Source organism: Mycteria americana, chromosome 23, assembly GCF_035582795.1.
Source record: "Mycteria americana isolate JAX WOST 10 ecotype Jacksonville Zoo and Gardens chromosome 23, USCA_MyAme_1.0, whole genome shotgun sequence".
NCBI lineage: Eukaryota > Metazoa > Chordata > Aves > Ciconiiformes > Ciconiidae > Mycteria > Mycteria americana.
The window spans coordinates 2013694-2036217 of NC_134387.1; the positions used below are offsets into that span (position 1 = coordinate 2013694).

Consider the following 22524-nt stretch of genomic DNA (forward strand, 5'->3'; position numbering starts at 1 on the left):
CAACCACCCATTTTCTGGGGTAAGTTGTGATGTGTTTGGGTTTCTGTGCTCCTCTCGCTCTTGCCCCCTGCGCTGAGCCACTCCTTAGCAATCGCTTAGGAAGGGCACCTGCACCACTGCCCCATCCCAAATCCCTGGTCCTGTCCCCTGGGAAGAAGGACCAAAGCTGGGAAGGGATTTGTTTCTTTGCGCTGACAGTGCCTCCACAACCAGGAGGGCGAGGGAGGGCACAGGTAGGAGCAGGACGCCCACAGATCAAGGGAAGGAGCCGTTAATGTCTGGAAAAAAAATAGCAAGATGAGTTTCGTGTAAGCTCTTGCTCCATATCCCGCATCCCCATCACACTGCAGGGTGGCGGTTCCCAGCAGCAGGGGCAGATGCGCAGGAGGGCGCGCGGGCCAGCGCTGTGTTTGCACACAGCAATGGCTCGTCCAGGGTGAGCAGGGGCTGCGGGTGGCCCTGGGACCAGGATCTGGACCTGAACGGGAGGTGCTGAGCCCTCAGCACAAAGCAGGAGCCCTGGGGCAGCTCAACCCACCACGAAAGCTTAGATTTCAACCCTGGCATTACATTAAAATACCTGGGGTTTATGTACCTGTTCTCTTCTGCCATTACCAAGCAGCCCACATTTCTTTCTGCTGAATCAATGACAGTTTTAAAGACTTGGTACTTCTAGTTAAAAAAAGAAAAACTGCTTACTTAAGTATCTAAATACCAAGTTCGATGCTGTAGCAGATGAACGTCTTAAAATGCTTTGCTTTCTGCTTCTGAAGTATGACACTTGTGGTTTAGCCCCAGTCGTCAATATAAGTACCACCCAGCCGCTCGCTCACCCTCCCCGCCCTGTGGGATGGGGAGAGAATCAGAAGAGCAAAAGTAAGAAAACTCGTCGGTTGAAATAAGAACAGTTTAATAATTGGAACAACAACAAAAAAATTGTAAGGAGAAGGAAAACAACAAGAGAGCAAGAGAGGAACAAAACCCAAGGGGAAAACAGAAAAAAAAACCAAACCAGTGATAAAACCACCCACTGACCAACACCCAGCCAGTCCCTGAGCAGCAACCGCTGCGCCCCGGCCAACTCCCCCCAGTTTCTATACTGGGCATGACGCCATATGGTACAGAATAGCCCTCTGGCCAGTTTGGATCAACTCTCCTGGCTGTGCCCCCTCCCAGCTTCTTGTGCACCCGGCAGAGCATGGGAAGCTGAAAAGTCCTTGACCAGTGTAAACACCACTTAGCAACAGCCAAAACATCAGCGTGCTATCAATATTATTCTCATACTAAATCCAAAACACAGCACTGTACCAGCTACTAGGAAGAAAATTAACTCTATCCCAGCCGAAACCAGGACAGACACATCACAAGATTATACAGAGAGGTGCATCCATGGGCTGAATTCAATAGAAAAAGCTATTCATGGCAGAAAAGGATAGACACGGGCGAGTACTCCACTGGAAATCATTTATTGACAAGTTGCCATGTTTTTCCATCTTGCCTAACACATTTTTATCCTTGTTATAAAGTACAAATGGTTTTATACTTTTCTGACAACATTAAAAAAATAGGCTACTAAAGAGGCAAAATTCCCACTTTGAATCCAAAAATCCTGCTGTAAGAATTCAAAATTGCAATAGACAAACATAAAACCCAACACATACGAAGAACGAATACAGTGAACCTCTTACACTTGACTCATTCGTCAAACCAACTGAAAAGGAATCCCTTGTTCCCGGCTCTTTCGTTGGATCCTGTGACCTTGCTTAACTGATGTGAAGTTTGTGTTAACACATACAACTCAAAAGGCACTCAAAGGTCACAAGTTCCTGAGCTAAAAGGGGATATATTCCCAATGTAAGTTAAAACAAGTCACAAAAAAACAACATTTAAAAACTGGTATTTGGTTCCTGTGAGTATAGTAAGCATTCAGTAGAATCCTAGCTGAAAGCTGCTGCTGTATAATAGACTCAAATGATGGTGAGTACATTGGAGTATTTTCAGTACATGGAAAAAAATAATTCACGAGCATCCTTATTAGCAAATTCACATGCTAAAAAAAGATATTTGCTGCAACGTTAAAAAAAGCCCAAGAACAAGAAAGAAATGTACGTATATGAGATGCAATAAAGGCTTAAAAAGTTTGTACAGTTAAATAACTAACAAAAGTTGACAGGCAACATTTACACAGATATATTTGGCCCTAATGGAAAAGGACCACAAAAGTAAGCAGAATATGGATCTGGTATTTACAGATCAGTTATTAAAAAAACCCAAAAACCACACTAACAAAACCCACAGGTCCTACAACGTGTGCTCAGAATCCAACAGGTAAGTTCGTAAGATGTCATTCACACAAATTCCCTATTTCCAATTTGGCTCAGTTTTCACCCAGAAAAAAAATAAAAACGTAACATTTCTCAAACACGGAATGGCTACTGTCTGAAGACGCTGAATAGAAATTAAAAAAAAAAGGATAACTAGTTTTGGCCTCTATAATTTCTGATCTTCTCTTCAGATATGCATAGGAGTATACTAAGGCCATATATATATTTGCTACAGTGTAAGGCCTTTTTTGTTGTCAAAGCTCTGTGCGTCAGCAGGGCGTTTAACTTAAAGCAGGCATACAGAGTTATAGAAGTGCTACTATATTCCACTGAAGAGGTCTCAGGGTTCCGAATTATCTAGCAGTGCCTCACTGTCAGTCTTCTTCTCTGGTGATGTGTACAAGAAGTTACAGCAGATATAGAGCGGGAAGATCAGGAGTCTGCTGTCCAAATTCATCACTACCTGCTCCTGTAAAGCAAACACAGTGGACATTTGCACAGTAAGTGATGCCGTTAGAGGGAAGTACACCAAAAAGCACACAAGATTGATATTAACAGTCATTCTATAAATTTTCATTACTGTGTATTAAAAAGCAGAAGATAAAAAAACCTCAAGATAGTACTCCACCTCCACATCAGCCTTATTAAGTCGATGTTTTATAATATTAACACTGATAAGATAGTCTCAAAACGCTTGTAACTCTTTGATCCAGTGCTGCCAACCCTTCTGCATTAAAGATAACAGAACTGTAAGAAATGGCTGAGCAAACCTTCAAGCGCACTGGAGAGAAAGGGCGACTTCTGCCACTATCAGTTTCAGGAGATTTAACCAACCAGGCAATCCACAACAGTCTATACTTCAAAGCAAACTACAGTTTGTTGGTAGGAATTTTTGGGGTTTTTACTCTAGGAACTGGTTTTGGGTAGCAAAAGTGAAACTATACCCTACAGTAAGGATGGCATTTACAAGGAAAAGTTTTCCATGTACTCACCATCTACGTATCGCTGCTGATTAGGATTTAAGAAACTTGATGATCAACTCTTTCACATTCCTTACTAAACTCTGCTGTCACAGATGGGTGGAAGTGTGCATATTCTCTTCAGACAACTCCACCCCTCTCGGAGGCTTTTCTTTCTTTTTTTAACGGAGTAATAAATACCACCCTTGGACAATATGCAGACATTCTTTTAACTCTTCAGCTTACAATACAAGAGAGTCTTCACACAAACTCCAAATTTGCCTCTAAATAAGCCAGAGCCTGATGGATGTATTATTCAGATGGGTAATCTCACCAGTGCTGGAAGTCTGGGAAAACGCACAGTCTCCCAGCAGAACACTACACTAACAGCAGATAGCTTCAGCAGCACCATGGGAACTAATTTCACTATTATCACCAGTAATGAAATCCATGCTATCTTACTGTAGTTACACGTCACAAATTAGCTTAATCTTCCACTACCTATAAAAGGAACACTTGAAATTCCACATAAGCAATGACAACAAGAAGAACAACTCCTCTTCAAAAGCACTGTTGACTTCTCAGCATTTTTTTCATGCCTTGGACTCCACAACTCAAGTGCAACAGCTCAAAGATCCACAAACATACCTGGTCCTTCTCAAGGGTTAGGATCTGATATCCTGTTGTTCTACTGCAAATAATTTTCCCACTGCTATCAAAAGAGGCTAGACGTAACCTAGGGATATAACAACAGTTAAATTACTTAGTCTCCCATAACTTAAGTTTTTCCAGCACAAAGAGTTTCTCCCAAGGAGACAGAATAACATTTTCAAACGTAACTAACTCGGTGGTAACAAAATTTAATGCAAGCACAGATGGAAAGACTTACAGTAAGACATTTTAGCATACACCACAGGGTCTGCCTTCTTGGTTATTGTTTACCTGAAGGCTATGTTTCTCCGAGGCTGCAGACTGACTGATCCACTGCATGGCTGATTCAGCGTATTCCGTTTGAAAATGATGTAACGATTTGTATAAGTAACAAGAAGGTCAAAGCCAAAGTTGAAGCCAGTCCACCGCCAGCAGTACTGAAGAAGGTAAATTAAAAAACAAACAAACCAGTCTGAGTATTGGCTACAACACAAACGATAAGTGCCACTTCTCCAACAAATCAAACTTAGGAATGGGATTCTCGGCTACGGAGATGTATGGTGGATTCAAGGATCCTTGCCAACACCTATTTGAAACATAAGGCATCTTGGTAGGCAATCACTCACTTTAGCAGCCAACCTTTGCAGACAGATGACTACACGAGACAAGCTTAGTATCAGCTGCCTTCCAAACATATAAAAATACATTTAATGCAAGTGGATCTAAAATACTTCTGCATTCTGGTAACTGGTGGCTGTATTTCTGAGTAGCACTTAACTACGCATCCCATTCATGCTTAAAGCACTCCTTGGTGTACAACATCCTTATGTTAAGCGACTTCAGTGGGAAAAAATTAATGTTTCCTGTTTTTTCACAGACCTGTTACCTAAAGACACACGTACGTATATGGAACACACAGGGGGTTCTGGCTGTGGCTGTTACACATTTTAACTAGAAAGCTTCCTTTCCCAGTTAAAAAGAAAAAGACATCAGTGATCAGAGCTACATTTTAACTGCACATATTTCACAAGTCTCAAATGATAAGTCATGGCTACATTCCCTCCTTTCACACACTAAAAGTTTTTCCAAACATGGGCTTGCTTGCAGTGCAAGAGCACAATTAAAACACTAATTCCTTATTCATCGCAAAGACAGCAAGCGTTTTCATCCTTCTAGGGAGAACAAAATAATTTCTTTAGCGTACCATCTCCATTACACCTTTTTGATGCAGTTTGACAATTAAGACCTATGTGTTTTGAAAATACCTAACATGTCTAAGACATGTCAGCTATGCACAGGCTTAGCCACATGCCATACTTACATCACCATCCTTTGCAAGTTTGCGACCACACCTCATGCTGTTTCCTTCCAGTTCTTCTTTATTTATTTCTTGAGGCCTACAAAAAATGTGCATCTTTCAGGACACTTAAACAGCTTTGTACAGTACTTTAACGTGGGAAAGAGGAACAGACCTGAGTAAACTGGTCTGACCGCACAGCTGACCCTTCTCTGAGCAGAGGTTAGACTAGACGACCTCCCACGATCCCTTCCAACCCAAATTATCCCATGAACATCCAACTACTCTACAAAACTGCAATATAAACCTCAGTCAGGTAGGACTTTTATGAAAGAACCTTTCCTGATAAGAAAATAATAGCTGTTGCAATGACATACATCCTCCAATCCTCCTAAAAAACCTAAATCCTTTTTAAACACAGTAGTCCTGACTTACTAGGCACAAACATAAATGAGTGCTACTGCTAAGGAACAGCTGCAGGACTCTGCAGAATAGCAGCGCTACGAAGAGGCACCCACAGAGACACTGTGAAAGATTTCTCAAGCAGCTGGTTATGCAACTTTTCTAAAAAAAGTCTACCCACAGCGATCATAAAGTGCCACAAGCTTCTTGATTCTGTCATCCTATACCAACGTGAACTTGTTTCACCCAACAGTTTTCACTGGCGCTTCAACACGTAGAAAAATCTTGCAGAGCCAGCGTAAGTAAAATCAGTCCCAGTTTTCCAGAGGTATGTTACTCGCTTAACTTTAGACACAATTACGTCATTAACCAAATAAGCAACCACTGCCAGAAAGTCTTCAAGTTACACTGAGGACAAACGCTTTAAGTGAGTATTATAAATCACAATGAAAGGCAACCCCCACATGCAAGTTAAATTATAAACCTACAATATCAAACAATACACTTCAAGCTATACAAGCAAGGAGAAACGCAGCATCGGTTCTCTTCCTACTGTACACACACCACAAGAACTTCCAGCTATAGCTTTTATGAACAAACTCAGTCTGTGGTCCTTTCGTCTCCTGTTTCTGTAAAAACCAATCCTGGAAGATTAAGTATTTTATGAATAAAAGTTAAGCAAATAAGCTAATCATGCTAACCAAATTCATCCAAGAACCTCCCGTGTGCTTTTTCCACATCTTCTAGCTGAACTGGTTATGTAGCTGACCTAAATTCAGTAATGGTGATAAAAGATTTATTTCTGTTTAATTAGTGACAAATTTCACAAACATTAGTACATAATGTTCAGACAGACATTAGTATTCCCCCCTCTCAATTCCTGGAGCAGCCTCAGAAGATGCAAAACTTCCAGCTTTAACCACTTACACTGGCCTACCATATGCTTAGTGAACAGTCAAGTTATTCTATTTCGTTCTTAAAGGCTGCCAAAGAGACTATTAGAGTGGAAACGATTCCAGTCATGGACTTGAAAGATCTGTCTTGCATCTGCCACAGAACAAATGTTTAATTAAAAAAAAAGTGATCCACTTCAGCACAACAAGTAAACCTGGAGCAGCTACAGTTCAAAGTCACAAACTGCAGTATTACACTAAAAAATTCTCTAATTCTGAAGAGTGAATAAAATGTTTAGTCCTTTTAAATGCAAACTACATAAAGTAGAAGAGAAACATTTTCTTCTCGTCTCTAGAGTTACCAAAAGAGCAAACCACATCACACATTTCAAAGCAGTATCATTTCCATGTTGGCAGTCCTAGAATAAGCAGGTGCCATTACGCTATGCACTAGGTGGGATACGAAAATAGAGCCTTACTTCAGCTCACTGGGAGTCAAACTTCACATTTCGTGCAGCTTACTAAGTCTGCATCCTTATCTCTAAGGGAAAAAAATGTGTTAAGACACTGATACAGGCAGTAAGTGTGAGAGGAAGGGCAGCAGATCTGGATAAAAGGATGGTCTTATAAAACCTTAATTCTTTTCTTTCAGCTACAGGTTGGTCAAATGTCCAAAATATTTGCTTTAATACAAAGGAACAGTTGCATGTCTTCCCTTCTAAGACATGATTTAGGAACCACAGTATCTCACTGCAGAGTGGCACTAGAGCTTGCCAGTAGAAGACAGAGAAGTGATCTCAGGACTTCAAATAACACTTATCTTCTCAGAGATTGCATGCTATGGACTAGCAACTTTACAATTGAGCTGCATATAACTGCAGGGAAGCACTCCACGCACGCATGCATGTGCACCCCCCCATCTCCCTCCCACACAACTCCAGAGAACACCCCGTTCAAAGACAATTAGTCCATTATTTACTACTACACAAACAGTAACATGGATGCCACCTTGAATCATTAAGTTTGTAAACTACTGAAGTCAGAAGCTAAGACGTATTGAGAAGAAACACTACATCTCACCCACTTCTTACCATTGCTGTTAATGAAGGACCTTGGCAATAAACACCAGAATAAGAGATCTGGGCAAACAGATGTCTACTGTTAAGTAAAACTTTCTCTGCCTGAGATTTTCAGACTTAGCTGTCTTAAAAAAAAAAAAAATTCCATACTGCAAAAGAGAAAACTAGACAAGCAAGAAAAACGTGGAAAAATACTCTGCTCATTCCAAGAGCCACCGAAATCATCAGCACTGTAGCTGAACATGAAAGCTGCTAATTTTAAAAGCTGGTATGCTCCCCATCATCTTCACTTCAGTTTTGTATGAGAGCTTACTTTTTCAGAAGCATGTATATCTGATAGCTGACAATTAAAATACTCTCACTGCATTACAGTGAACTACCAAAAGACATCAAAAATAAGCAAATATATGGTCTTATCTTGTGTCAGAATTTTGATGACTATGTTAATACTCACTTTCATACTAACTGTGGTTCCCATACGAGCTAGAAGGTAATGCACAATGTACGTTCGTCTACTGCCAGATACATCAATGACAGCATTACAAGAAAAGTCTTCCCAAGGAAACAATAGTATCAGAAACCAGCTATGACCACCCGACGTTAATCTTTAGGAGCTGAAATGATGTGATTCACAATTAGGTACTTTACCATTTTCTAAAGCACTGCTATTGACTAAGAGAACCTTAAAGATCTTCTTAAGACCAAAGTCAGACTTTTGGGGATTTTTTTTTTTTTTTTTACACTATTACATAATAACATCAAAAGGAAGAAATAAAGGAAATATTTCCTATATAATACACAATTAAGCCATGGAAGCCGCTGCCATGGGGCATTGGGGCTAAAGCATAAGCTGTTTCAAAACAGAATTGGACGTATTTAAGAACAGGTCTATCGGTGCTTGGTCATTCAATAAGGATCCAGTCAAAACCTCCAGGTGGAAAATCCTTAACTACTCACTGCCAGAGAAATGCATCAAGAGAATGCTCACTCTTCACTTTAAAGGAAGATGGAAGATTTGTAACTCTCCACTGCTGAATGCTGCCACAGACTGCATGGCCTTTGGTTCAAATCAGGACAGCGGTTCTTACGCTTTTCAGACTGCAATTAATAAGTTAAGCCTACCATTGCAACTGAACATGCTCATCTTCAGAACGGCAAATGCTGGGCTAACAGAACTGATGGAAGAAAATAAAGAAGTTGGTTTATTGGTTTTTGAAAGGAAACAAACATTTTGCAGTTTCCTGACCTGGCATTTATTCTCCACATAGCATACCAAGAACTAGGAGAGAAGACAAAGGCAGGAACAACTCCCCCAGTTGCATTTTGCTACAGTTTTGGTATTTAGAAAGCGATCAAGGGACCTGGCTCAATGCAACGTGGCAAAAAGCAAGCAGAAGGAAGGGAAACAGTTTGTGGTCACACGCATACATGTAACATACATTAAATCAACATGCCTCGCTGCCCAAGCCACCACCACTGACAACCCTTGTTAAGCACAGGCTCAAGAAACTCAACTACGCATTACACACACAGACACCAGTCAGGGTGTTACACAAAGTACAGCTACATGCAAATCTTTGAAAGGGCACAGAAACACGGTAGTTGTCATGGAATTTCCTCAATGGCAATGCAATGCCAACACAGTGCAGCACATGGTCTAGGAAGGAGAAAAGACAGGATATAAAGTAGGAGGATTACAGAGAGAACAGGGTCTTAGCAGTGAAGGATGCACTGCCTGGGAAAAGCTGGAGGTGCTGGCAGTGAAGAGAGCTATCGAACATAAACACTGGGTGGGGGAAAGGCTGTGAAATCAGAAGGGAATGAGGCGAACAGGTCACAGGATGCCAAGCCCTGCTGGGCCCTCGCTGGCTGCCTGGGAGGCTAGGATGGGAGAGGCAGGAACAAAGGTTAGCGTGCAGTTATCCCTGCATAAACAAAAAATGACAAATTGCCTTCTACACCAATACAGTTAGTTACACCGCACCACAACCTCTTGCCCACCTAGCCCAGGGAGGAAGGAAGCAGGACAGAAAAGGCGGCTTCTCCATCTGCAGTACTTTTCCTAAAATTGTCCTTAAAATGGAAGGCTAGTAAGTTACTCTGTCACAGCCTCAACACATATTTCAAGGCAAAGTACCAGTGAGAAGCATTAACCAACATAAAAGAAAATGCAGAACATCCCTCCCCAGCGTTTACCTCTAGTCGCATTATACAAGTTTTCTAGAATTCTGCTGTTTAAAGGACAGGAGATCAGCCAGCCCAAGGGAACAGACGGCTCCACAGGGAACAACAGAGTTTAAAACCACCGAAGTATGCTTTCCCCCCCACTCTTCTTAACGTAAACTCCAAAAGTTAATCATGTCAGAATTTATATGAGAGGAAGGTTTCTAATTTAAGAAAGAAATAAAGGAAAGCCTGTAATATACCTACCCAATATCATTGTCTTGTTCTGCTCTGAGCATGGCAAACCACTGCTGTTTGTAAACAGAGGACAGCCATTCTAAAATTAAAAAAAAATAAATAAGCTTGGTGTTGTCTTTGGAGCTGGGAATGGGGACGTTCATAAACATTTGAAATATAGAAATAAAATTACGTTGAAATAATAAGGTTACACTTATTAACTGGATGGCCTATGCAAACCCACCACCTGATAATGTACTTGTATTATTCATCTCCAGGCCTCAACTACAGAAGAAGCGGTACAGATAAAAATCAACAACTAATACTAAGTTACTCAGGACTATATTCATCTTATCAAGCATTCATGATTGCCAGAAGTGATGCAACTCAACACATGTTCTTGGCATGCAAAGTTCTGTTAAGCCAAGGAGCTTGTTAACAAGCTCTTGGGAGAAGATGAATCCCCAACAGAATCCTACACGAGTTAAACAAGAAGAAAACAGAATCAAAGGATAAAGGAAACAGTGACTTATCACAGATACGGTAAAAACAAACAGAAATTGTCCCCTACTAGGAATAAACATAAATCATGTCTTCCTCTGAGAACACCCTAAAGATTTTATCGGCTATATTAATTTAACAGTTGCAACCAAGAGATAAAACAGAACAAAAACTAATAGCTTGTAAGTCAGTTACACAAAAGGGATCAGAGGCACCCAAAAGCACAGTACGTAAGTTCTTCTTAGTCAAGATAATGAACAGGGGCAAGTATGCAAGGTCACGTATGAGAACAAACTCGATGGAGGAATGGACTGGAATGATAGGAACAGTAAGAACCACTGTTACCACGAAAACAAAACAGGTAGTTGCCGAAGATGACAGAAGGGAGAAGAAGTGAGATCACAGTGCTGAGATCGCCTTAGAAGTCCCAGATGCAAAAATTAAAACCAGCCCTTGCCCTACTAACTCCAGAGTTAAGGTTCAGACTGCGATAGGACCCAAATGGGAATTAACCAAAGTACAACAGAAAGTATAAAAATGATTTAAGGAAAACTACACAGGTAAGGAACAGAGAACAGATGTGCTGGAGGGAAAAAAATAAAAATAAAAATTGGGAGAGAGAGCATCTTCTCTATTTTTGTATATGTACATATCTATCTGATGTCATATTTCAACTGTGGTTCATCTGTTAATTTGTAAACATTAAGAGGGAAAATACTGTTTAGGAAATGTTCAGAAGTTACCAGGAAAAACAGAACAAGGAACACTTCGCTTACAGACAGACACCTTATGTATTTCTGTCTCTTACATCTTTTCTATGCAAACAAGAACAGACTCTTGTGAACTCCTAATACAGTATTTCAGTTTTCTCCTGCAGGTCCTATGCACATACAGGGTATATATAAAAAAAAAATTACTCCATTTCTTTCAACTATTCAACATGATTGCCTTCTTTACCTCCCTGAGAACAACTTCATCTAGAATAATCTAAAAGGCTTACACTACAATACAAACTACCCAGCAATTTCCATGTTGGTAGACTCTCTCAGGTATGATGCAATCACCTCGAATACTGGATGCTTGTAGCCAATAATCTGTTCAAAGTACACCACCAATATTTATCTAAGCCTCCTTTTAAGTGACAAGCAAAAGTTCCTGATCTTAGCACAGCTTTTGGCTACAAACTGATTATCAACAGATTACAAGGGCTATCACGTATTAAACTCTAACAGCACTTCATTACACATGTAGAGGTCTCCACATTATGCTTTTCTTCCCTCCCTGCTCTCCCAGTTCTCTTGGAATTCAAGCTTTTACTTTTTTTTTTTTTTTAATTAATAATCAGTGGTAGAGCATAAACATCAGATACTCTTCCTGCACTAACCACACACCCATTGTCACCACACTACCTTTTCCACTGTATGACTACAAAGCGACCAAGCCTATTTCAGCATTTATCACAGCTTATGAACTGTTTAACTACGAAAGAGTAAATAAACATTTTGCCCTCTAATACCTTGTGAACTATGCAAAAATTACACATTCTTTTTCAATAAGCCCAAGCAAATCAGCCTCAAAGTTGCAATCGATCTTGTAACAATTTAAGAAACATTCTCCCTCTGACGTACATAGATAGAAGGCTTCTGGTTTTGAGTATAGACACAAAATTTATCCGCTGAAGAACACTAAGAAAAGGCTGCCCATCACTGTTCTGGTAAGTGATAACAGCAGCAACATTAATAGCAGGAAATCAAGTGTATTACTGGTGAATTTCTGGTTTGCAACATCTTATTCACATGCTGACAAAGCCACTTCACAAGGAAATAATCCACAGTTCTCCTGTGTCATCATTAAATTAAGAATCTAAAGGATCCTTGACCCAAATTTATCTTATTTTTTATTACAGAATGAAGATACCATTGCACTTTGATATTGGTACAGATTATAATCAATCTTAAGTAAAATGGATTATATTTACCTTATACATCACTTAAGCATATAAAACATCAGATATCTAAAGATCAGGTGTGTTCTTCCAGGATTTTTATGCATAATATAAAATTTTAACCGCTTGCTCAAGGTCAAAACCTGCCCCATCTACTGGACATAACCGACCAAACCATTCACCCAAACTGCACCTCGGCTTGACACAGCAGTCTATTATAATGCACTGCCTCCACCTGCTGTTCGAAGAATGCTTTATTAAACAGATGTTTTGAGGACAGGATAACAGAGTTCCTTCGTATTTTACTTTGTCAGAACTAGTGCAGAAGACAGCCTCTTCTCCATCTATCAAGGTATTAATTTAAACCAGAACTGGGAGTAGGGAAAGGCAGTACATATAAGCAGTAGTAATTGTTCACTTCCACTCAAGAGATGGACAGATTCCTAGCGAGGAAAGGACCCTGCTCCCTCCCCACAGACACCCCTATCGGAAAGCTGTAATTCAGCTTCTGATAGCTGCATTCTTCAAACATTTCAAAGTGTGAGAAAGAGGTGCTCAAGGTTATTCAGACATTCAGCTACGAAGAGCAACTAAATCATTATTTCTGGCAGAGACAGGATACAGCAGTACAAGACAGACAAACTGAGTAAAGCGATGCTCACTGCATCATCTCAATGGCAAGGAAAGTGTTTTAAAAGCATCTAACAATGCGATCGGGCTAGCAGGCTTCAAAAGAAATATCCCGGCAAGTCTGTTTTGGCATTATATCATCGTTGTGTTGACATCTATGGCGGCATGAAGGAAAAAGCCAATATGAGATGAAAAAATAGTTTTAAGTTTTACAGAACGACAGGAGCGTAACTCAAAGACAGGTTAAATATTTACATATGGCAAGAGCCCAAAGCGACCCCCAAGGCTACAAGTACGGACAGATGACAAGAACACAGTTGTCAAGAAGTTACAAATAAAAGCAATAAACAGCTCAATAAAAGCAGTCTTAATTGACATTTGGCAATTATGCCTATAAATAGACATCAGACACACAGATGAATAGATAGTTATACTGCTGACAGATATTTAAAAAAAAAAAATCAAAGCTGTGTACATGAGAGCTAGGAAAAAAAAACTGTCAGAGAGTTAAGATGCAAAATTCAATGCTAAGATTCAACTATGATAAGGGAACACTGAACAGAGTGAAATATGGAGCAAGGATACCAGAAGCCAAATTCAAAGGCAGAGCATGAGAAGTCCAAACACTGTTAGAAGGAGCACAACTAACTCTGGGGAGGGGAAAATAAAAATTAAAAAAAAAAAAAAAGAAAAAGGAGGGGCAGGTGTTTCACATGATAAAAGATATGAATGATAATGGAAACACATTTTCAAGTGAGAGCCCAACTTGATAACTCATTTCCAGTCTTATTCATCTATCAGCAGCCAGGTTTACACAGCTTCTAAGCAAAGAACAAAGCCTATCTGCGAACTCAGGCTTCGGCAGCAAGATGAGAATGGGGCTTTTTATTTTTCAGTGATAATGTAACGTTAATAGCAGTAATCCATAACAGTTGAGTCCCAGCAAGTTTTGCTCTCTCAAAAGTTTTTTTGCATGTCTGGGGCTCTGGGGTCACTTAAACACTTATGATGTACTATGTATTGATTATAGAGTATTTTGATAAACTGACTGATCAACAAAATGCTTAACACACCTACGTGTGTGTCTTTTAAGACTTTTATGCATGTAAATTTAATATTCAACTTCTGCTGAATCCTCAGCCACAATTCAGTAGTGGAAGATAAACGTGTGAGCGATAAGACCAGTAAATGCACCTAGATCTTCCCAATTATTCTAGTGTAGGACAGGCTAGGAAAGGCACAAAAACTTGATCAACTGAGGACTCCTCACTCACCTGAGGGTATTAGGGAATCTCTCTCAATAATTCTGGCTGATGCCAAGTCACTGATGATATACTGTAATCTCAAGTGCGTGAACACCGACAGGAATGCATTCCCCTGTTCTGATTCCAGGAATGCAATGTCATCCTCAAAATCTGCAAGAGAGAGCACCTGTGTTACAATTTGTTTTCCTACATATTTTCCAGACCCTATTTATATTTGAGATTGAGTTTTAACTTATTGATCAGAGAAAGTTATTATGGACAGACAAATCATGTTTTGCAGCTAAAATGAAGAAATTACTTACATTCAAATCCTTTCAGCAGAAATGTTAGACCAAACTTTTCCTCTTTTGAAATACACTAGTGCCTTCTAGTGAGAAGGCAACAAAAGCTTATCCTAACTGAACAATAGCAAAAGCAACAAAGCAAAAATAGTGACCATGTCTGCTCACTTGAAAACATGTGGACAAAACAGTGAAAAAGCTATGTGCTCACTTGAAAACACGTGGACAAAACAGTGAAAAAGCTATCAGTGTTGAGAACCTGATGCTGGGGACTGCTGACAGAGGCAAGCCTTCCCAGAGAAAAAGGGAGAAAGTTTGGAAGTGGAGGAAGACTATCATATTTTACTTCTAACCAGCGTCTTCCCCAGTCCAAGGCCATGCCAATTAATCCTACCTTTCCTACGCTTGGCAAACCAGGCATCAGCTTCGGTTAAGAGTTGTTTCAAAGACCCATTCCAAGAAGGCACTAGCTGAAGGAACATCCACTAGGTAAAATAAACAAACTCTAGTGAGTTAATTGAAGTTTTCAAACAAGTAATACATGCACTATTAAAGGGATGTTTTCATAATGCATTCATTCCTACAGAGATTCTGATACTCTATTAAATACTTCCAGTAAATACCAAAAAGGCTAAAATTCTCATTGCGTTACAAATCAACTACTGCTCCGGAGTTCAACTTCGTAAAGCCCCAGCCAGCCCCCTTGCTAAGTACCTTTTTGAGAGCAGTATACACGTCCATTTCCACTTGCATTACAAATAGGTTAGAAGAGCTAATCAGTTGTTTCATGAGGTTTATGCTGGGAAAAAAAGTCATAAGAGTTCTATGAGACAATATAGACAAAAACAAGAAAGCAAGCTAGGTAACAAGCAGCCATCAATAGCCTAGAAAGTCATTTGTAGTGAGCTATATACTTTGGAAGAAATTGTACTTCATCAAAGTTGACTGAAGCCTGAATACCTGAGTTCTTTGAAGAGTTCAACACTCTGGTGAGTCATCAGGTTATTCAAGAGCCATTCAAGGCACCTAGATCAAAAGCAAGGAATTAGTACCTTCATTTTTTTCTTATATACGTCAACATTCCTGCAGCAGTTGCTCAGGCTCACAAAGCCTGATTATGTACTGCGTGATTTTGAAAGACTGCTTTAACCCGAGACATGAATGCATAAAAGTATGAAAAAGAGCTATTTCAAAAACATGAAGGTTTACCATAAAATTTTCCAAAACTCTTAAAATTGCACTTAGTTTCTCTCAGGGTACAGTGAAAGCTAAATTCCAAGTACTATTAATGCCACAAAAAGCTCTGAGAACGCACTAACAGCAGAAGGAAACAGTTAGCACTAACCTCAGCATTCTGCTCCCAAATTTTGTAATTATCCCTCCTAATTAAGATAAAGTTAAGCTTAAGTTCTGAATATTAAAGCAGAGCAGCTTTGCGATAAAACAGTAAATGATCAGAAGTATTATTTCATTGTCACACTGAAGACCAAACATACTGTCTTTACTAATATACTTCAGTAATTAATTCATTCACAGCGCAGGCCAATCAATCTACCATAAGCTACACCAATTTTAAGGTAACTGATTACAGTAGAAACTCGAAAACTAAATAGGACAAGCAGAGCTCAAGTCAGATAGCTTTAAAAAAAATTAACTTGGGCATTATTTCACCGTTTGTAAATTCACATGTTTAATTAGCAAAGTACAAAGCAGCTTGGAGAAAGGAATTCTTACTTTTTCTTCACAGAGTCTAACCCGTATGTCCCCGCTGAATTATAATAACCACACACAGTTTTTGCATTAATGGTTTCCTTCATTGTTTCACCACATTGCTGGATTAAGCCATCCTGTGGGGAGGAAAAAACCCACAAATATTCAAAGTTTTAATTTCCCAACAGGAAGAGTCAAAGATCGTGCAGTTCATACAAATTTTCAAGCTTGAACAATTACCAAAGTCACACATGCTACACTGATCTATGCTATGCTATCCAGAAAATTTAGACCGAGGTTCCTCAGAAAAATAGATTTTTCTTAAGAATATATCATGTGAAAGAAAAGCTTAATGAATACCTTCAGGGTAGAACAAAGAAGCTGTTAAAACATATTTTAATCTACTTCTAGATATGATTCTCAAAGCGGCACTTAATATTACAACTGAATCTTAGTCATATCTTTAAATAAAACCACTGCATTATGTTTGGGTTTTTTCCCCACATAGTATGAAAAGATGATTCATTTCTCTGGGTGAAACAGTACATACGTGTGAGTATATTATGAACCATTATCTTTATCTGAAAAGAAAGCATAAAAATATTGCATATTTATTACTTACAAGCTGCAGCATGCAGGCTGCTGCTAAAAGTGCAACTACTCGACTGGGTTTTATTAACACATCATCTCTATATAGCGAGCCAAAAGCCACCTGTAGAGCTGAAAAGAGTACAAGTGTCAAACAAAGATAGGACATTGAGCACAGATAACTAAAAGAATCCTTAAATATAACCAAACCACTTGAGTGCACACATTCTCTGCAATCTTATTTGCTCTGGATAAAAAGCTAGTATTTATCAGCCCAACCACACACATAAACAGAAAACACAAAAGACAGCATTAACCAATACAGTCCTTTTCACTATTTAAACAAAATACTCATCTTACAACAGCCACCAAGTCACACCACAGAGCAACGTGGAGAGCAGTAAAACTAGCTAAAAAGAAGCTAAACCTCATGATCCTTCTCTGCAACTGATCACTAGCATAATGTTGAGATATCACTACAATGTTACAAGTTTCTCTGTAATTCTTCTGAAAAACACTACTTCTTCACTCTGTGGTGCTTGGAACCACGGCAAAACCATAGGTTTATGGTTGGACTCGATGATCTTAAAGGTCTTTTCCAACCTATATGATTCTGTGATTCTGTGAAAACATTCTGCCAACTCACATCAGTCTCCTGCGAGCACTCCTAGCTTCTCAAGACCAGACAGATGAAGATGTGATTCACACTCTAACACTTGGGTCTCCACAAGAGACCCAAGTCTGATGAGGAGCGGCTGAGGGAACTGGGGTTGTTTAGCTGGGAGAAAAGGAGGCTGAGGGGAGACCTCATCGCTCTCTACAACTACCTGAAAGGAGGCTGTAGAGAGGTGGGGTCGGTCTCTTCTCCCAGGTAACAAGTGATAGGACGAGAGGAAATGGCCTCAAGTTGCGCCAGGGGAGGCTTAGACTGGATATTAGGAAATTTTTCTTCACTGAAAGGGTTATCAAGCATTGGAACAGGCTGCCCAGGGAAGTGGTGGAGTCGCCATCCCTGGAGGTATTTAAAAGACGTTTGGATGAGGTGCTCAGGGACATGGTGTAGTGGTGGGCTTGGCAGTGTTAGGTTTACGGTTGGACTCGATGATCTTAAAGGTCTTTTCCAACCTATACCATTCTGTGATTCTGCGAAGAGTTGCACACACTGATCTCAACGCACACAATGCTGAGACAACAGGATGAGCAGCTGCTTTTCAGCTGCACTTCCCAACTCAGAGGTACAAAAATGAATTCAGCTCTACCGGTGACCCGAGTTGAGCTCAAAACTGAATGAGCACAGAACTCATTCTCTCAAGTTTCTTATTTACTAGTTTGAAAATTTTTCTTAAAAAAAAACTTATATGTTTTCAGTTATGTTTTTGTCAGGTTCAACTTAAGCTCTACCTTCAGCGTTTATGTTAAAATAAAAGGTTCCCACTTACCTTCTATATCAATATTTTGATCAGGAATCTCCAACTCTATGATGTTCATGCTAGATTCTTTCCAAGATCCACTGAACATACTGGAAAAGTAGCCTGACTATATGAGGGAATATGAAAGAAAAAGAACTCAAGTAAGAGATTTCATTCAAATTAAAACTGTCAAAAGCAGCACATGGAACGAAAAATCATTAATATTTACCTTTATGCAGAACGAAATGTATTAAGGGAACTTTTCACAAGCTAAAACATTCTGACATACTTGAGAAAGGGCTAATTGTAGTTGCTCTATTTCTGAAAGTGAAAATGTGTATAGAAAATTTGGACTACATGTCTGTAATCAGTCAGTAAAGAGCTTTAAAGAGCCAGAAAAGCCACATAAGCTCTTTTCCTACAAACCACACCGCCAATGGGGATATAATTAGTCCAAGAATTAAGTCCTTAATGTTACCGGCAGACAACAAATCCTGCAGGCATTAGGGAATGCCAGTTTGGGTATTGGGGGAGGGGAAAAAAAAAAAAAGGCATGCAAGACATACAAATTAATGTACAAGGTTGTAGTCTCATACCAAGGACACATACACATACACCATTTATGTAAATATACCTTTTATTATAAAGTGTAAGGCATATAAAACTAGAATTTGATAGGTTTCCATCCAAATGAAGTGAAATATACTGCTCTACTAGGATTCATGATTTTCCTTCTCAGCAGCAGATGTGCCCATTATGAGATGCTATCACTCACTGAAGTTTACCTGAGAGATCAAAAAAATAAAGTCTATTTGTACAGTACTATATTCCCTGACCTCTTAACTCAGCATTTCAACTCAGGGCATCAAGTAACATAAAATCAAATTTTGATTTTATTTGATTATGTAAATATTTCTATACCTTTGGCATATCCCCTAACTATGATGACATACAACACGCTACTCTCAAAACCAGGACCTTATTCATCTTACCAATCCTCATGAGGCTACCTTAGCTTTGCCATGTCGCTCAACTCCTCAATTTCATGAGAATTTATCATTTTAGTAAATGGTATCAGAAAAATGAAATCCTTCATTTCTCAGATCTGCCATTCACAGGTAGAGCACCACCGTACTGTCATTTATCAAACTAAATGCAGTAACTTGAGAGACTAGGCAAACAGAAACATTCAGACTGAGATAGTCTGCTCAACAAGGCAGAGGAGTCAATTTCATCGAGAGAGTGTTATTTTTAACATCCAAAAATATTTTACCTATAGTAACGTAATTCCAATGACAGAGCGTGAATTGAAATAGAAACCTGACTTAAGAGAAGGGTTAACTTAACCACAAAATTTCATCTCACAAGAACATCACTTGTACAACAAGGCCTCTACAGAACAAAATCGCAATTTTCAAAGTCTGTTAAAAAGCATTCATGGAAGCCATTTAATATTCAATTTTAGTCATCAACCCACACTAAGTTTTAAGGACTAGCTTCACGAACTTGAGACACAGCAACAACAGAATCACAACGATGATTAAAAACATCATAGCCAACAACAATCTAAGGATGAACCAGCAATGTGCCCACCCTGTTTATGTTGCACAACGTAAGTCTGACTGTCCAACCCACTTACGTCCTCTCTTTGTTATACAGAGTCAAAAGCAAGCGGACAATTAAAGCTGTGTCTGCCAGCTGTCCTTCCCGGCCAAACACACCCACTGTTCTATCCAGAGATGGCTGCCACTGGTCAATCTTGGGCAATAACTTTCCTACCTTCATTTTATGCTCTTTTAAAGAGTCTAACGCATGTAAAAGGCTTTTTCCTACAAGAAAGCAATGAAATTTCCCCCACTGTGACCAATGCAGGTACTTGCTGTACCTGCACTGGAATCATGGCTTTAACACAACAACTACAAGGTCAAGAATTCGCTCCTGCCATCACTTGTTACACCAGAGAAACTGCATTCAACCTGCTGAGCATCTCACAGTGACATCTTCACCTTGTAACACATAAAACTGCTTTGTGTTTGATGACAGCTAACAAAGAAGTGAACCCGTTTTCAGGTCTAGTACCCGACGTTACTTTCTCTTCTTGCTTCAAATAAATTGCTTCCAAGGTTAGACTTCCACTTTAAAGTTAATTGCACAACTTTATTAGACATTTCAAGATAAAGCCATGGTTTCTCCCCACTTCTGTCACAGGAATAGTAATAAAGAGAACAGGAAGTAAAGATAACCGTACCTCTTTGCTCCCAAAACACGAAAAGTAACACAAAGAACTTCACCTTAATACAAGCCCAAAATAAAATGCTTGTAGAAACAGCATCTTTTTTGTAGGCACGCACTAAGACTGATTCCTTTCTAGAGCTTCTGTGCATACCTTCCTCATGCAGCAGCAAGAAAGCGGCAAGAAAGCCTTCATCCAAGGATGAAGGCTGCATAACAGAAACCCAGCTACAGCAATTTCACTTCAGGTTCCTATACTTGAGTCCCAATGAACAGTAAAATTGAACTGGGTTAGCACGTGCTTTACAAATCCATTCTGGCAGCGCTTTCTTTGCTCCGCAATAATATTAACGTTGCAGGAGACTCTCAGCCATTTGTTTCGCAAACAAGAACATGTTCTCAGGACAGCAAAAGACAATTTTCAGGACTGTTTTCACATAGGATGTGCCAAGGTTAAGACAAGTAGATTAAAAAAAATTAAATATCAACACACAGAAGTGAAGAAACTTTTCAAACATGAAGCTACAGCTATGCTTCCTAACATTACTATCAAAAGCACAACACAAGTTGTTTAACTTTGCATCCACAGAAAGAGTGATAAGCCTGAAATATAAGGGGGAAAAAAAAAAAGAAAAAAGCTCAAGTCACACAACATTTACCAGATATTCTTTTATTAAAACTACAGTTTCTATTGCGAGTAAGAAAGAAGCCACTTACCTGACACAAATATATCTTATGCAAGTTCCACTCCTCTCCCAGGGCGCAAATTTTGATATCACTGTTCTCCCCATTCAAAAACAGAGTCTGATAAATATACCTAGACGTGCTTTTCAATTTTTTCCTATACAAAAAGGCAAACAGAGACACACTCCTTCAAATTTTTCTGTTACAGAAGCAACACCAAGTATAAAGTACTCAACAGGGCTTTTTTTTCTCCCCATAACGGACTGACCGCCCCCCCTCCCGCCCTTGAACCCATGACTTCCCCGCTCACCTCCCCTCTCTTGTTTACTGCAGCTGCTGCTGAGACCTTTCCAAAGCAAACAAGAAACTAACCCCTGCCCCAGGCCCACCACCAACCTCACACCAAAAACCTTTTCCCTCCACACCACACCCCCCACACCCCCCCCTTCCTGCATGACAAGCCCCTGAAGACCGGGCTCGGTCCTCGAGTGTCCCAACCCCTGCCCCATAACCCGTCACCCCCCCCCCCCCCCCCCCGACCTTGCCAGGCCCCTCAGCCCCACACAGCCCCTTCTTTTTGCCTCGCCACCTCAGGGCCAACGCGACAGCCGCGGGCCCTGCAGCCCCTTTTCCCGCCACCCACCCCCTGACAGGCCCACGGCCACGACTGAGGCCCACAGCCCCCTCAGAAGCGGCGACCACCGGCCCCGCCTCAGCCGGCCTCTCAGCCGCGGTGCAGCCCGGACCTGCGGGGGGTGTTGAGGAGCCGCTCCTCCCGCTCGGCCTCGCCGTCGCTGTCGCTGTCACCGGGCCCCTCGGCCCCACCGCGCTTCCTCTTGCCGCCCCGGCCGCCGCCGTCCCCGGCCCCCCCATCGCCGCGCGGGAGGCCCACCCGCCGCCTCAGCACCCGGCTGCTCAGCGAGCCCATCGCCGCTCCGCCGTCGCCGCCGTCTCCTCATGGGGCCGCCCGGAGCGGAGCGGGGCCGGAGCAGGGACGGCGCCGCGGGCGACGGCGGCGCCTCAGCAACGGCCGGCGGCGGCCATTGCCACCGCGCCTCTGCGCCTGCGCCGAAAGGGGAGCGAGGGCCCATGCGCAGCAGTGCCTACACGCTGCGCATGCGCCGGCGGGGCGGTCCACGTGGAATTGGGGGGCAGCTGCCGGGGGTCCCGGGGCTTCCTCCGGTGCTGCAGGGACAAAGCGATAGTGCAGAAGCAATAACGCGACCCAGTGCAGTGCCCCAGCGTCATCACAGCTCTTGCTTGGCGGTGGGTGA

The 22524-nt window shown here is 40.9% G+C and overlaps 1 protein-coding gene across 1 annotated transcript; it reads right to left on the reverse strand.

The window, feature by feature from the left end:
- Window positions 1–1450: 1450 nt before the first annotated feature.
- GMCL1 (germ cell-less 1, spermatogenesis associated) lies at window positions 1451–22308 on the reverse strand. The gene is made up of 14 exons (XM_075523467.1): window positions 21997–22308; window positions 21284–21407; window positions 18365–18461; window positions 16960–17057; window positions 16362–16474; window positions 15588–15653; window positions 15342–15426; window positions 15022–15112; window positions 14356–14496; window positions 10036–10105; window positions 5256–5331; window positions 4226–4371; window positions 3932–4019; window positions 1451–2793 (listed from the first exon to the last, which is right to left on the reverse strand). The coding sequence occupies exons 1-14, from the start codon at window positions 22176–22178 to the stop codon at window positions 2665–2667; spliced, it is 1506 nt and encodes a 501-aa protein (XP_075379582.1). The 5' UTR covers window positions 22179–22308; the 3' UTR covers window positions 1451–2664.
- Window positions 22309–22524: the final 216 nt, after the last annotated feature.